The sequence below is a fragment of the Pleurodeles waltl genome, chromosome 4_2 (assembly GCF_031143425.1).
Source record: "Pleurodeles waltl isolate 20211129_DDA chromosome 4_2, aPleWal1.hap1.20221129, whole genome shotgun sequence".
In the NCBI taxonomy this organism is placed as follows: Eukaryota; Metazoa; Chordata; class Amphibia; order Caudata; family Salamandridae; genus Pleurodeles; species Pleurodeles waltl.
In genome coordinates, this window is record NC_090443.1 from 155,794,573 (window position 1) to 155,811,937 (window position 17,365).

General features: G+C 43.1%; 1 protein-coding gene across 2 annotated transcripts in view; it reads right to left on the bottom strand.

Moving 5' to 3' along the window:
• The window catches only part of ITGA5 (integrin subunit alpha 5), a 346,712-nt gene that overhangs the window by 149,486 nt on the left and 179,861 nt on the right, over positions 1–17,365 (bottom strand). The window contains exons 6-14 of one of the 2 annotated variants that reach the window (XM_069231023.1): positions 13,209–13,254; positions 12,566–12,691; positions 11,274–11,318; positions 9,785–9,828; positions 9,283–9,339; positions 8,464–8,516; positions 6,489–6,694; positions 565–756; positions 347–392 (exon numbers count right to left, since the gene is read on the bottom strand). In XM_069231023.1, the coding sequence (XP_069087124.1) occupies positions 347–392; positions 565–756; positions 6,489–6,694; positions 8,464–8,516; positions 9,283–9,339; positions 9,785–9,828; positions 11,274–11,318; positions 12,566–12,691; positions 13,209–13,254 (815 nt within the window). The remainder of the gene's footprint in view (positions 1–346; positions 393–564; positions 757–6,488; positions 6,695–8,463; positions 8,517–9,282; positions 9,340–9,784; positions 9,829–11,273; positions 11,319–12,565; positions 12,692–13,208; positions 13,255–17,365) is intronic. The other variant, XM_069231024.1, reaches the window with a different exon arrangement.

The window sequence follows — 17,365 nt, forward strand, 5'->3', positions numbered from 1 at the left end:
ATCGTCATCCATGGAAGGACAAAATCAACCATTCTAACCACAACCAAAAGTAGGGCATAATCTAATTACTGTAGACATCAAGAAAGCCAATAACTATCAAGAACTCTAGACCTTGCCAGTGGGATGAAGCTAAATATTCTAAGCACTGGGGCCCCCCATGAGAAGCAGGCAATAAAATACACCAAATAAGTGAAGCACACTCTACATTTGACTTGTAGGAGAACATCAATTTCTGCTACATCATCAAGAGGCAGCACTCGCTCCAGCTGTACTATGTTCATCTCCCCCTTTCTCAAACTGCATTTGGAACGATACCTGTCTCAAGATTTAAAAAAATGGGTCCTACCTGTATATTACAGCTTTATCCACACCAAAAGCTCCTACAATGAGATCTGCAAGGTATAAACAAGAGAAACAAAGATCTGAGATCAGAAGGGATTTGGAAGTTAGGCATCACTACTCAAAGAAGGCTCACTACCCACATAATTTCTGCATCCTCCCCAGTCCCAAATCAGGTTCTGACCCTTCTATGCTAGCAATAGGATTCAATATATGCTGATTTACCTGGGTATCCATTTCCATCAAGGTCCTTATCCCCACGGGTAGCAAACCCAAAGAAGGAAGGTGACTCATTGGACCCCCAATGACCCTGCAGGATCTGCGAAGGCTTGGTGCTCAGACCATCAGCCTTTCCATTGTAAATGTAGACCACCCCTTGCTGGCCCTCTCCTGCAAATGGTGCACTGATAGCTACATCTGCAAAGAAAAACGGAGTGAAAGTAAGCAGACAGCATAATTAATTCAGAATAATTCCACCAGAAAGGCCTGCTACCAAACCTTTTTCTTCTAAATAAAAATTTATAACAGTGAGCTAAAAAAGAAAAATTATTTACCTGTTACAGTGATATCATGGACATCATCATGCTTTTGGACTATAACTTGCCATCAACTATAGAATAAGAGTTTTGATATCTAAGGTATGCCATCAATCAAGCCACTTAATACCCAGCCTATTAAAAAAAAAAAAAAAAAAAAAAACACACACACACACACACGTGGTGGTCATCTTCGTAACTGATCATAGATTTCATATTTGAGAGTCTTTTCTTTCCTAACTACTTCAGGGGTAAATGTAAAAGCTGGCATTCTGGACGTGGAGGCACTGCTTTGATAAGAGCATGGTCCCTCAGTTTAACCAACTGATTACCCATTCTATAACGGATTCAATCTATTCAGTGTTGTGCACATGAGGATGTGAGGGCTCTGACCAACGTTATTTTGTCTGAGGATCAGAAGGTACGTCTGGAGCGATGGTGCATGACAACTGTTGTGAATCTGACACAAGTAGGACTATCAGACGTATATTGGGTGCATGTAATAAGGACTGATTGTGAGACCGTGTAGGTGTGGTTTGTCAAGGGCTACAAAGGACTTTAGACATCCAAATCCCTGCACACTCATCTCACTCCTTAGCTTGTCAAGAGTCATGGCTAGATCCGTTACCGTCCCTCAATGTAGCTGTCAAAGCAGTCCACTGCACTACCCCCGTCTTAATCAGAATCTCGCTCTTTCCTTGTTTCATAGGTGTCAGTAATCCACCCCCCCCCCCCCCAATCACTGAAACTTCTAATCCACCTAAAGAGATGTGTGAAGCCCTCAACCTTACAAACTCCTTTCGGGGCAGGAGGGAGGTTATGCTTCGAGACAGCTCTTCCATTATATCATTTTGATATAATTCTGTGGGTGTGGCAGATTTAACTAAACTCTCTGGAACGACTGATATATAGTTTGGTGAAATTATATATTAGAATAACGTGATTGAATGTACTCGTCAGGAGACAAAGGCTTTGCTAACTAGTGGGCTTACTGACGTGTGCAAGGAAGTGACCCAAGCTATGTATAATGTGTACTACTGTTATAGGGTGCAATTGGCGTACAGTTTTACATTTATGTGCAGTTGAGGTATGAAACAAACTAGACAAAAAAAAGTAGCTAGAAGAAAGTTGTACGCATGATTGTACTGTGAAGTGTCTCAAGTCTATTGTTGAATTCGGAGTATGAACTGAGAAGGCTGCAACACTAAAGTATCAAATGCTTAACCAACTACACTGCTAGGAGCCCTGCTATGCCTGTGGTGGGACCAATACTACTGATGCAAAAATCACAGCGGGTGCAGGAGTACTATGGCACTGAAACACCTGCGCTACTAGTTAATCCACACTGGTAAGGGCCTATCGTCTGACCGCCCAAGGATTCCAAACAAAAAGCCTCACATAATAACATTTCCTGACACTACTTAGGAAGAGCCCAAAGCTATAACAGCGGGATTCATCGTACAGTGGTTGCTTTTTCTGCTTTTCCATCTTTTTATGGAGAACCCATTACTCATGACAGTCAATTACAATTACCTTTGAGACTTGAGTCATATACTGGTGGAAAGCTACGCAAACGCCTATTTAAGAAGTGCCAGGATTTGTACATCTACACCCACAGCTGTAACAAGAGGCAAGTAATAGCTCTAAAGCTCCAAAGCTCCAGAGGGGCAATTTGTACAGTAAGTGAAAAGGAAGAAATAGCAAGGAGTAGAACAAGGACAACATATCTACGGTAGTGCAGGAGTGTGGAATTTATTTAAATATCTACTTGTCCATGGGCAGGTTACTTCTTAAATCTACTTGTCCTGTAAAAAAAAAAAAAAAATCTACTTGTCCCTTTGGTACCATGTAGTGTGGCAACAAATTATGGCAGCAATCTCCTTGTGTAAGAGCTCTGATAATAGCCTCTCTGATTAAGTCAGGGCTACTACTATAGTAGGGCTTGAATACTTGCAATTTCAATGCTATAGCAATTTCTTTATTTTGCCACCTTCCTGCAGAGCTACATACTGGGGCTGGAGGAAGCAGTAAGCAATAGTTCTAGGGCTGGAATGCCTTCGAGTCTGCAAACCTACTAACTTGCATGTTTAAGGATTTTCACCAGGTCTTCTCTAATCTTTTCCCATAATGAGAAAAGTTAGAAATGTACAGAGGTTCTTCCAGGTTTGGAGGGGAAAAAAAAAAAAAAAAAAAAAAAAAAAACATGAACAAATCTGCACATGCATATTTGCTCGTGCTAAAATACAGTTCAAAAATATTTTCTAGGAGTGCAATTTCCTGGTCTACTTCTGTAAGTTCTTGTCAATTCATGAAAGCCACTAATTCAAAGACCTAGACCATGGGTGTACTTTAGTGACCTTCTTTAAGAATTGGGTACCTAATTAAGTCTCCGTTAAAGACATTTTGTCCCAGATATAAGAAAAGTGGTGCTTCACATCATAATGCGCCACTTTTCTAGTTCCCCCCACCCCAACGCTACTATTTAAGGTACGGTGCACCATGGCGGAATTAGGTACAATAGTGTCAAACTTTTTATGCTATTGTGGCGCTTTGCTCCACTAGCGTCAAAACTTCAAACACTAGTGGAGCAAATTGCAAGGAGGCCTATTGATTCCAAAGGGTGCATCCTTTTAACGCCTGCTTTAAGCAGGCATTAAAAAGGGCACTAAAATTGGCACAATGAAATCTTGTAGACTTCATTGCGCCATTTTTGAGGGCCTCCTTGTGCCAGAACACAACTTTACATACACAAATGGTCACAAAGTGGCACAGTGCATGCACTGTGCAACTTTGTAGATATGGTGCAGCGTTTTTTGGCAAATTAATGCCACAATAACGTCAGAAAAATAACCCTATTGTGGCGTTAGATGGCACAAGGCCAACCTTAAATTTGGGCCTTTGTTTTTCATAAACATCTATTTCTCCAACTGTTGGCTGGCTTTACTGTGAGTGGTTGCATTCTGCTCTACCACAAGGAGCATATTGACACACAAAGTAGTTTTGTGCGGTGCCAGGAACCACTGTGGCAATCAGTGTCGTAATGAAACTGGAGGGGGCCTCCCTGCAAAGAATATGGAGGGCCTCTACCTCCAGACTAACTCAGGGAAGGTGCTGTGCTGAGGGGGCCCGCTGGAAGGGGGCTGCGGGGCCTTTGTTACGCCAATAGTGGCAATGCATGCTTTTTGAGACCAAAACGTATTTTTTTCTTTTTTCCATTGTTTGTTACAATTGTATGGGACTGGCAGCTCCCACAACAATAAAGTGTTACAAAAGCCTTGTCAAAACAAGGCACGCATTGACAAAACCAAAAGACTCACAAAACAAATGTCAGATGTGTTGGCTTTGCCAGTGCTTGTTTATTTTTATGCTTCTATCATCTTGTTGAAAACGGTTACACTGTCTTTCCATTCGTCATATTTTTTGGGAAATACTAGCATACATCAACATATTTTACTACATGACGCTTCAAATAAATAGCATCTTTCATAGACGCAAAATGTTTTCCAACTTTCAATGTTCAGGAAAAAAAATGCATTTCAAAAGCAAAAAAAAAAACACTTGCTTAAAGCTGCTGCAAACATTTGCATCTAATCCGAGAGCATTCTGGGAGCATTATGCTTAGTCTCATACTGTTAAACTTTTCCAACAAGTCTGTACACTTTTTTTTTTTTTTTACTGTAGCCACTGCCAGTAGTGCAGTGTGACCTTAAAACGTTTATTTACAGCACTCACCCTAATAATGAAGGCTTTTAATTAATGAACCATAAATACAAGTTCTAACAGCATTAGCTTTTGGCCATGCATATTACCTCAACTGCAGGCAATTCTATTCTCTGTAAACTGACAGCCAAAGGGTTTGTGCTGCAGGGGGTTGGCCCTACTTGTACCAAGGACAAAAACATGAAACCTTGTTGCTCTTGACCCCCAAACAATATGTCCCGGTTATAGGGGGGGATAGGAATTCCACATCCCTGGGCAGCATGTCCTATAAGAGTACTCAGTTTGTGAATTATCAATCAATCTCAGGAGAGGTTAAGCTTCAGAACATCAAGGATATGCAACTTTTTATGTAGAACACTGAGTTTGTGATCAGCCTTCTGCATGAAATAACAAAATGTTGGTCAAAAGGTCAGGATTAATTACTCTAATTTCTACAAAGAGAAGCGATAAATACTCTCTTCGGGGAATAATTTCTTTGCAAAATTTATTCACATATACTCAAACAGGAGGAAGGAAGAAAACATCAAGAAAGATGGAATGTCCAAATTAAACCGGAATGTAGCACCAGAAGTGACATTTACACAACATCAACAATTATGTGCCATGTGACAAAATAGACAAATTACAAAAAATGAAGAAAATACAATGTCTGAGGCTTGTCCCAATTAAATCTCCTCCATTGGAGGTGGTGGTACGTAAAACACTTAAAGCCGTGATCCACATGGGAGCGATGGTTGTGGGCAGCTATACCCACAAGTGCTAGACCCTTGTCAATTTCTTCTTGGGGTTCCTTGCACTGTGTGATGTGATTCTGAAGGGTCAACAATGCTTTCTACCCAACCTCTCCACAATCCACAAGGTGTTGACGCGTTTCGGCCCCTTCAATTCTGGGGCTCATCAGGACTACAGAGGGACAACGTTGCCTTGACCGTTCCTAAAGCTTGCGACAGTCAAGTGGTTCTTCGTCTAAGGGTAACTGTCCAAATGAATTGGACAGGATTCTTCATCTAGCGCACGTTTAAAATCTGCGCACAGCCCTCTGCATGATGCACTGGAAAGACCAAATATTTGGAGATGAGAAGGTCGTAAAGGCGGGGCAACTCTATTGTTTACCCGTATTGCCCACATTTAGACAGAAAGGAGGATGAAGCTTAAGAGTGGACAACACCCTCTTACTCGTCAGCTCAATAACGCAGAGTTCAATAGCCAAATAGACCTAAAAAACAAACACTTAATCCTTGAGAAGTGGCCTTCTTTCTAGCGAGCCTCCTGTGAATCAGACAAAAAAATTAAAAGGAAAGGTGGCTGCTGTAGCCTCGGTGTTTATAGACTTGATATGCATAGTGACTCCTTTCGCAATTGTGCAGTTTGAGCATCGCTGAAACTTGAACGCAACCATCTTGGGTAAGAAAGAGTATAAGCAACAAAGAAACATGTTTTCAAGTCTCTCATTAGTGATCTGAATAGGTTGCCTTATACAAGCTTATATATAAGTTCATTCTCGACTCCTCAAGGATGTTTTGAGGTTGGTGGGAGAGAAGTACAACAGGCTGCTCTTCTCTCATTTTTGTTATAAAAAAACCAAGCATGAGCACTAGTTCTTTGAGGTCTGGGACAAGCTTAACACTAGGTCTAGAGCATGCTGTGAAAAAAGGAAAATAAACATTTGGGTCGAAAGATACACCAGCTTTAGCTTAAAAAAATCTGTCATTAATTTACATTCATGTCATATGAAAGCAGATGAACCGTCACAGTGACGGCTCCGTATAAATTAATCAAATGTTAGCAATTCATTATAATTCATGTGTGGTACAGTACAAATTCTGGAAGCAAGTCAAGTAATGGAAATGCCCCAAATATACAGGTCTTTCCCAGAGATAAATAGGCATGTACCATTATATCCATCTTGATCCAAGTCTCCCAGAGTAGCGATTGCACTCCCGAATCGACTATATTCCTCGTGCCCAGTCAGCACCATGGTGGCACCAGCATCCATGCCATATCCCTGCTGGTAGATGTAGACTCGGCCGACCTCCTGCACCCTCCCATCTAGAGTCTTCTCCATGAAGAGCGGGGCACCAACCAGCAGGTCGTCAAGCCTTGAAAGAGGAGTGAAGAATATATAAAGATCTGGGGGAAGAATCAACCACAATTCAGAGCACAATGGGAGAGGCGGGAAGTGTTCAAGGCCATGACTGTTGGGGTATTTCTGGGATAGAAATGCCCAGTAAGTCAGCATCCTTAAAGCACTGGGCTAGAGGGGGCCCCCAGGGGTCATATTCCCACTGCACCAAGAGGGACAAAGGAGCTGGGAAGCAGAATCCTAGAGAGCCCACTGGCTCCACCCCACAGGAGGAGGAAGGGAAGAAGTCTGAGTAACTGGGAACCCTCTACTCCCACCTGCCTGGGATAGGAGGGGTAGAGGGCGGGATAATTCCCTGGAAAGTCACTACGGCATCTGTTGGGGGGTAGGAGAGTTAGAGGGCAATATCCCAGGGAGCCCCCACTTTAGGCTCCTTGAGGATTGACCTGCAGTCTATCCCACCTGCAGCTTAAGTCAGCAACACAATGCATTGCGTAATCCTTGGCTTGTTTGCCCATACCTATTTTTTGCTGGCCTCGGATTCTCATGACTGAAGTAACTGAAATGTGGGGAATGGCTGGTCCAATAAATAGGAGAGAGTAGAGATACATATTTTCCAGGCGCTACTGAAGCATCTTTCTTTGAACAGAATTTCCCCAACTCCCAGGATGCCTTTCACATCCCAATTTCCAAACATAATTAAAACCACCTACAAAATCGGAGGCCTTTGGCATGTGGGGTCGGTGAGTGGTAGGATGGGGAGGGTTGAACAGTCAAGGACCACGAAAATATTAAGCACAAAGAAGCCACAACACGATTACCCTATTTTTCTTGAACAAGTTGTACAAAACATGGGAATGTTTACGAATCCATACAGTTGGGGACTAAGGGAGGTTAGGTCTCATTTTACTTGCTTTTGTAAGTATAGCGCTGGCCAGAATGGTCTGTGTCTGAGTAGCCCCACACCACAAACACCCAACATCAAGAACAAGCAGCAGCAGTGCATATATCAATCACAGACAAAAGCTGGACATCACCGGCTGCTTGGTCCAAGCGTTCTCGTACAATGAGCAGGGATATCACGAGCTGCGTGTAGTCTTGAGTTATTTCAAATACAACACACACATCATGGGCGGCCGCTGCGCAAGTCTCACAGCACAGGACCCAGCACCGCATGTCTTGGTATAAACTAGTTTCAGCTGCAGGACAGGTAAAGCACAGACTGCAGCACGGCAAGCTCTACACACACACGGGAGTGAAATCATGGATTGGTGCAGTTCAAGCTTCCCTCACACGACAGGTACATCATGGGTTGCTGTAGGGCAATCACCCCTTACATATGGCATGTGGTGGTAAGGATGTCAAAGTGTAAGGTTCCTCACACTCGGGACACGTAGCAACCCCTCATACATAAGTACATCACGGATTTCCACAGTGTAACTAAGTGTCCTCATCCACCGAACGTATTTCATAAGGCAGTGTAAGCGCCCCTCACATGTAGCACTCATTTCTTTCACGGCTGGAATGCAACAAAGCTAGCGACAATCACAAACGGAAATACTTCATGAAGGGAAGCAGCGCAAGCTTCCCACAAATACTGCACACCTCCATCCCAAATAGGGCATGTACATCATACTGGTGCAGTGTAAGCTTCCCTCACACACTGAACCGATGATAAAATAGATTGTAAAATACCGCTGTTCAAGCTATTTCATAGAGCACTAACCCTCATCTTCTCTGTACTTGTCAAATTACCCCATTGTCCCGCCTGTGAGCCCTACTTACCCATCACTGTTAATATCGGTCGCAGCCACGGCGTAGCCAAAATAAGAGGCCATCTGGGGAGAAAGGAAACAAGATACCAGCGTGAGCTCACTGTATGATTTATAACTGCGCCACCGTCAACGCCTAACATTGGAGAAGGGGACCTGTTGCGGGGCTCGCGCTGGCTAAATACTGGCATCCATCGCTCTATGCAGGCAACTCTTGCTTTGGAGGCATTGTCAGTCGAATCGCGCTAGGCCTAACAGGCTGCAGTGGTTAAGTGCCAGTAGTAACTGGCCTGACAGTGCGCCTCTCGCTGGTATTTCATCCGTCCAGGGTTAAGCAGATGCTCGGTGGGCAAAAAGATACCACGTAAATAGTATGACGGCAGACCACGTGTTGGACTTTGATTAAAGTGGAAGGAAAATTCCAGTAAATGAGAAACAATCATGGGAAAGCAAGTGGCTATGTGACATAGGAAAGGATCTCGAGTAAGTACTCCCTAAAGGGATGGGCAACTTCTATTTTCAAACACAATTCTGGCTAACCACTAAGGACAAGACCCTGAGCAACAGTGCTGGGTTTCTGGTAATTCGAGCTGTGATAGGGTAGAAGCCCGAGACACCACCAGCAATCGCATGCATAAACCTTCCGGGAGGGCCGCTATCATTAATACAGGAGGGGTAACCTGGCTACACAGCCCTTGGATGAGAGGTCCACTGCGCCCTCAAAAAGCAAACATGTATTTTTCAGATATGGGGTGGGGCAGGGTGACCCGTTTTCCTATCCGCTTTGAAGGACAATGGCTACTTTATTACACAATTACGTTAGTGAGCCTACCTGTTCCCCAGAGAGGTTATACAAAGACTTCAGATCTGTGCCATTGAATATGGTAACCTGCGAACAAAGGAAATGTGAGACCAAATGTTGGCCTAATAGTTCGGTCTTACAATGCCCTTCCAACAGGACCTTCCATTCATATGCATGAATCATGCTGCTACTCCTAACTCCAGTGACAAGGATCCATGGCGAAATGTCCCCACATCCATAACAGGAAACACCACGCTTATGGATATTCCATACTCCCCCCACTGATCCTTTCACTGTTACCCAACCATGGACATTTACACTCCACAACCATATGGATACCCCTAGTCTCCCACATATGAATATTCCCACGCCTTCCACACATTCCAAAAGATATAATCAGACTTCACACTCACCACAAGCACTTCCACTTAAGCAGTCTGCTCATCCATTCCCTAAAGGCCTGCTTGATATGCCAATTTCCTTCTCCACCCATATTTACACATCGGAAGGAGGATAACTCTTGGTTACTTACATAGCCATAGGTCAGGTTTCCTTTGGGAACACCAGCAACAAAATCTGAAATATCAACAGCAGCAGCCAGTCAGAAGATGAAGATGTAGCAAGGGACAGAACATACTCGTTAGATGTACATGGTAAAGTTTTACTGTCTTGTAAAGCATCATAATAAAATACCACAAGGCACTGTGCCTCGAGCTGCCGCTTAGTGTGGCGATGTCTGAATGGGGTCCTTTCGGAAACACAGAAAAGGTGCCATTACCACACAACTCTAGCAACCACTTTTGTTTGTAATGTATTAAAGGAAAACTTAAATGCACCAAAACGAAAACGTAATTTTCGAGTTATATCAGGCCCCTTTCAATAAACGTATTTAGCACTTCGATAAATTAATCCCATCAAAACTTTATTGCACCAGCAAGCATTTCTCCATCATATTCTGCTCAATTCTGGTCAGGGAGGTCTACTGCTGGGTTAGGGAAGTCTCCCGATCAAAGAATTGGCTGCCCCGAGGGGGTCCTCAAGTTTCACCATTCCTAGTTGGCAAGGGCCGAGTCTTGGGTTTTAAGCAAATACGGAGCTTTCTGTGCTAAGCGCATTTGACAATGTTTTATTTCAGGTACGTATTGCGGGGCATATACTTACCATGTGGAGGTCATGCTTGAAAAATTGCTCTGACCAGCTCTGCTCAGGGTTCTATATGCCTTGGGCCATGCAAGAGAACGTACTCTATTGAAGGCTGTGTCTACTAACCAAGGCTGGTGTCATGTGGGAGAGTGAGTTAACTGGTAGGGTACAGAGTCTTTCTCGGTTATCCACTCTGTTGAGGGCTGTATATAGCAAAAGGGCCTGGGATTTTGCAAAGAGAATGAGCCCCTTTCATGACTTTATAGGAAATGGAGTTCTGGTACTGTGGCAGGATGAGGTCCGTCCACGTTCATGTGTCTGAGTTCCCACGAGAAACTCAGCTCTGTTTCAGCGACATATACTAACGAGGTTTGGGGTCACAAACTCTAGGCAGGGCTAGATAAGTGAACAGGGTCTGGGTCATGCTCGAGAACCAGGTCTTTTAAAAGCAGCAAGTACTAAAATGGACTGCGATAATGCATGGTAATGGGACATGCTTCACCCTGTGAGCAGCACAAACCTCGGAGAGAACCACTTGAGGAATACACCACAAACAGGAGCACACTAACAACGTGACCACCCAACTTCAGTGAAGGCACAGTCCAGTCAACACCCACAAGACAGCAACAGTCGTCATAATCTTCACACAGGTACTCTCAGGTACAAACTAAAGAAGCACGCGCCACTATAGGAAGGAGCCTGCACGATGGCAACAGGGTAACCAAAGGATGACCCGAAGATTGGAGTGCACATTGGAGTGGAACATCCCTCTCGCAGGAGCACAGCGAAATATGAATTGTCACTACACAAGAGTGTCACAACTGAGCCACAGACAGCCACCTTGCCTTTTTGTGTGATGTTATATCAAGAAACCTCACCCTCTGTGTTATCCCCGCTGAATTCTCCAACTGCCACCGAGTACCCTGGAAAGAACAAAAGAAAGAATCAAACTGAGGAGGATTTCAACAAACCGCTTTAAAATGGGGATTGGAAAGGTTGATTGGGCTAATAAGTGAAATAACAATCCCCAACATACACATGCATCTAAAAGGAAGTGAGAGATGAGATATGCTGCCTACAGTCATTTGCCAATTAGCTTCAATATAAATTATTTAAATGAAGAAAATATTCCACAGTTTAAATCTTTACTCGCATCCCAGTCACCCCATCCCACTGCGCATCACTAAGTGCTGAAGGGAGAACTGCCACATCCAATGCCCCTGCATATTATGTTGAGTTGCACCTAATTTCAGTAATTCCCAATGTGGTTAAACAGAGATACGCAATCAGAACTTTAGCCCACCTCAATAAAAAAGGTGTTGCAGAAGCCTACACCTCGCATGGATTCAGAAGCCCATGAAAAATGGTCTCTCCCTTTTTTTTTTTTTTTAAACTACCAAGTGCTTTTCTGTTTTATGAGAATAATATGTTCTAGTATTTGATAACTGTGGTGAGATAATCATACTGTTTGGTATGGCCTGTAGAAGGCAGGGAGCAGAATTGGGCATATGTCCGGTCCAGGCCCACATCCAATAACAGAAAAATTGGCAGTATTTTTCTAGAGTCTATGGATCGTGGAGTCAAAGGAATGCATTTTGCCTCTTTACCGGTCCAAGCAGTATTTCTGTAAATCGACACTTTGATGGACTCTCCATAGTTTTGTACGAGGTAGGCCATCACCTCTAGAACTGGATGAAACCCTTTTAGAACTTGTTAGACCAGATGAAGAGGAACAAGTTGTAGTTTGCTCTACTCAGAGCCTTGAATGAAGCCTGTGGCAGACGCAGCACCTCAGTCTGTTGAAAGGCACTTATTGTTCATTTGAGAATGACACTGTTTACTCCTGCTGGACTGAAGTGGCTGATATCCGGACAGCCACATCAGGGTCATACTGCATGGGGACACTGTAGCTGTCTGCTCCAGAAGATCTGGCTGCTTTGTGGCAGCAAGTAATATTAAATTAACAAGTCAGCACTTGGATTCTGGAGCCTCACACTGGTGTTTTGGCTCTAAACTTATACTTAAGTATATGGCTCTTGCATGATCCATAACTCCTCATCCAATCTCCATGCACGTCACGGGTGAGTGATTGAAGGATACATCTCAGTGTTGCTGAGACTCCTAGGACACAGCTTTCTGCAACTGAACTCACACTAAGTGACCGCATTACCTAGGTAACTATCGTCATATTTGCCAGCCCTCTGCCGTGTCTGCATTTGACCTTTGATTTCCAAGATGAAGTATTCAGGAAAGAACGAGTCCTGGATCTGACCCTGTGTGGCAGTGATGACCTGACCTAGAACAAAGAGAAAGTATCGGGATTAAAAAAAGTGAAAAATGAAAAAAAAAAATCTTTACGTGAAAACCTCTCTGGTTAGAGTGTATGATCATATGAATATCATACAAAACAAAAAGGTAAGCTCTGCCTCTCACAGATATAGCATTCCTGGCTCTTTCACTCCAAGATTTAAGACAGTAACATTTGAAGATTATACTGCATATGAAATTTTAAAGTCAATCATTGCACAGGGAGTAATTAAAATCGTACAAGAAAAGGAGAGAAAAACACAAACGGCAGTAGTCCGTTGGCTAGTTAGAATGAAAGAAGCACTAGGGCTTTTTGTAAAAGGTAGGCCTAATGTCTTACTTTCTACCTTCTCCTCACTAAGGAAGCAATGCATCCTCCTCACTTCAAGTCAGCAAGCACTTTTACCGTCCCTTGGAGTTCCGCCACTGCTAATTATCTTAGAGTAAGTGGTAAACGGCCCTCTCAAGAGTCCGTGTCCTCATCCTAGAAAGAGGAGTCTCTGTACCTTGCCAGTAGTAGCTTCCAGGTCCTCCAAGCAACACTCGACCTGCCTAGAAACAAAGGATAAAAACAGTCAAGACAGCTTTCCTAACAGGAACTGAAAAGTAGACGATAGTCGCACTTTAACCATACAGAGGAGACACAGCCTTCTTAATCACAAACGTTTTCATGAGCTGCAAGAGGCCACCGTGAATGCCTCTTCGCTTAATGAAACTCGGAATCTAAGCTTCTCATGTCCCAAAGGATTACTAAAAAAGCTTAACCGGGGGACATACCTGCGACACATGTAACAAGCTGTTCATCAAAGTCGTAGTTCCAGGTCCATGGGAGTGGGGAGCGCAGGGCTAGAGAGATGGGCTTCTGGTTTAGAGGGGAACTTACGTTGCAATACTGATTAGAGAATGAGTCTAATTGTCATTCTACATATTGTTCTCTAGCCATGTTGTAAAGCAGCGTGGCTGCTGTTCAGCATGGGTAAAACTTAGTGGCAAGGCCTAGAGTGGAGAGGCACAGACTAGAGTGCCAAAGAGTAGAGTGCCAAAGAAAAGAGCAGCCTAGAGTGGCACTGTGTGGAGTAGAGTGCAGTGAAAGGGAGTGCAGCAGAGTGGAGTAGTACAGTTGTGGCGCTAAGTAATAAAGCGTTGATAGAGAACACAAGGCACATCACCTTTAGAAACGACTTGCATTTTACCTAGTACCTGCAGCAGAATCTTGAAGACTCATTAGTTGTACACACGAGGTGTAAAACTGAATGTTACTAACTTATTTTGCTTATGTGTGTGAAAGTTTGGCCAAGGAAACATAGCAAATATGTGCAACAAAATTGCGTTTAGTAAAAACTTTAAAATATTCTCCAAGTTACATCTTATCCAAAGACACAAACAAATAAAGTAAAGAAAAAGTAGAAACTAAAAAACATAATTGAGAAAAGGCCTTCTACAAACAAGATGCCAAGCAGGGTTAGTCCCTCACCCCTTTTAGGAAGGCGGGATACATCAGTCTGCTAAGTTCTGAAGCTTTCGACAATGCAAGTTTTCAAAGGTGAATGAGAACTAGGGTGATTACCAGGTCTTTACCGATATTTTATCTAATCGTGTACTTTATCACCAAATCATTCATTTCAGGTAGGTTATTCTAATTAGCTTTACATAAGCAAATCCGCATTACAGCACCCAGGATGCATTAGGCTTGCACGCAAATGGCCTGGACTGGTAATAGTGCCCCTAACGACCTGGTGTGAGGTAGTCATCCTGTCAAGAACCGCAACATTTCCACCCCCATACATCGGAGACAAAAACAGACATTCTCTGCTAGTCAGGAATGTAAGGATTTTGCCTAAAACTAAGTCTGCCTCTGGTTATGACGTCACATGTTCGAAGTGCCAAAGATGATGGAGGAAAATACCAACTTGTGGAGTAGGCAGCCAGAGAATCCCAGTGTTCAGAGAATGAACCTTCTTATCTTCCCTCCAGGGAGCACTTCGTACACTTGTGAAAATAACGAAGTGTTGAACAAACGATAAGTAAGAAAGATGGCTGACAGGTTTTTCCGTCTTCTCTCCCAGACGAGGAGGAATCGAGGTCTTAGATCTTGACAGGAGAGGTCACTATACATCCATCGGAGCATGACTGATATTAATTAAGTCAGAAGGCTGACCCTAGTAAGCTCCGTAGGCTGGACTGAGAGCTAACTGCAAAGCTAGAAAATATTTTCATAGTAGTCCCATCAAAGACCGAATCACAATTAATATGTTATGTGGTCTTCTCCAGGACGGATTGGGAGGTAACCCAATCGCGAAACTTTTACAAAAAAATAAAATAAATAATAACCTTAACAGTTTAAAAAATAAAAAATGTACATTTTCCCCTACATTTGTGAGATTGGCAATAGTGAAGGCACAGCTATATCTCTGCTACAGTAAATTCTGTATGCAGCCATTCGGAAATTGTCCGCAGCTCTTTCAGGGACTTATAGGTGTCAGTGTCAATGTGTCTCCCCAACCAGAATTCAAAACCACACCTTACCTTTCAGTCTACCATGGTTGAGGGGGTTGAATGGGGGTGAGGGTGTCCAATATGACCAATCTAAGTTATCTAGGCCTTGAGGTCACCCACATCTGTCAAATCCCTGGACTATTCCTTCTTGGACCCTGGCAAAAGCAGCAAAGTTCCAAGCCCAATGGGAGTGGACATCAAGGGAGTAGATTGGATGTGGGGAGGAGGGAATAATAAGGTTAGTGAGGAGTGTTCAGATTTTTTAAAAAAATTCATAAAAATAGGCAAAACCAAAACATTTTAAGATACAGGGTTCAACACCATGCTACTGTGCTTGATAGCATGCACAAACGTTCCAATATAAAAACACGAATAAAAAGCCGGATACAAAAGAATACAGAGCATTGTCATCATACATAGGCTGCAGAACTAACATTTCACCCTCTATGACTGCCCAGATTGCCCAACTAAGAGGTCTTATCTCAAGATAAAGGGTCTTGTTAATTGAATATCATACTTTATAGTTGCTCAAAATCTCCCTAAATTGAGAAGTACTTGAAAAGTGAACATAAAAATTCCATAGAGATTTTCAAAAATGGGTAAAAAAAAGACCCCTCATCTTTTTCAAATACCAGAGATGTGTCTAAGAAATAAGATTTACCAAGTCCATTAGCATGTGTCTCAGTACCCCTAACTTCCTGTAAACTGGTACAGCTGTTGAGAATTAGAACTTAATACACTTATTTCCCCAAAAAGGAGTCTAAAATGGAATACTGTGTTGGACCGGACCCTCTTTGCAGGGTCACCCGAAATGTTTTGACTTCACCTCCCATGTTTTCTGAAATCAATTTTGTTGGCTTTAAGGACTCTGTACACTTTACCACTGCTAACCAGTGTTAAGATGCTTGTTCTTGCTCCTTTAAACAAGGTCAAACTGGCATACACCCAATTGGCATATTTAATTTACTGATATGTCCCTAACAAATTGAATGTACATTTCCACCTGGAAAAATTAACCTTTTGTCAAGCCTAAAACTCCCTTTTTGATGCATGTAAGTCACCCCTAGGGTAGACCCTAAACAGCCCATAAAGCAAGATGCATATATATATATATATATATACACATACACACACAGGGAGTGCAGAATTATTAGGCAAATGAGTATTTTGACCACATCATCCTCTTTATGCATGTTGTCTTACTCCAAGCTGTATAGGCTCGAAAGCCTACTACCAATTAAGCATATTAGGTGATGTGCATCTCGGTAATGAGAAGGGGTGTGGTCTAATGACATCAACACCCTATATCAGGTGTGCATAATTATTAGGCAACTTCCTTTCCTTTGGCAAAATGGGTCAAAAGAAGGACTTGACAGGCTCAGAAAAGTCAAAAATAGTGAGATATCTTGCAGAGGGATGCAGCACTCTTAAAATTGCAAAGCTTCTGAAGCGTGATCATCGAACAATCAAGCGTTTCATTCAAAATAGTCAACAGGGTCGCAAGAAGCGTGTGGAAAAACCAAGGCGCAAAATAACTGCCCATGAACTGAGAAAAGTCAAGCGTGCAGCTGCCACGCTTGCCACTTGCCACCAGTTTGGCCATATTTCAGAGCTGCAACATCACTGGAGTGCCCAAAAGCACAAGGTGTGCAATACTCAGAGACATGGCCAAGGTAAGAAAGGCTGAAAGACGACCACCACTGAACAAGACACACAAGCTGAAACGTCAAGACTGGGCCAAGAAATATCTCAAGACTGATTTTTCTAAGGTTTTATGGACTGATGAAATGAGAGTGAGTCTTGATGGGCCAGATGGATGGGCCCGTGGCTGGATTGGTAAAGGGCAGAGAGCTCCAGTCCGACTCAGACGCCAGCAAGGTGGAGGTGGAGTACTGGTTTGGGCTGGTATCATCAAAGATGAGCTTGTGGGGCCTTTTCGGGTTGAGGATGGAGTCAAGCTCAACTCCCAGTCCTACTGCCAGTTCCTGGAAGACACCTTCTTCAAGCAGTGGTACAGGAAGAAGTCTGCATCCTTCAAGAAAAACATGATTTTCATGCAGGACAATGCTCCATCACACGCGTCCAAGTACTCCACAGCGTGGCTGGCAAGAAAGGGTATAAAAGAAGGAAATCTAATGACATGGCCTCCTTGTTCACCTGATCTGAA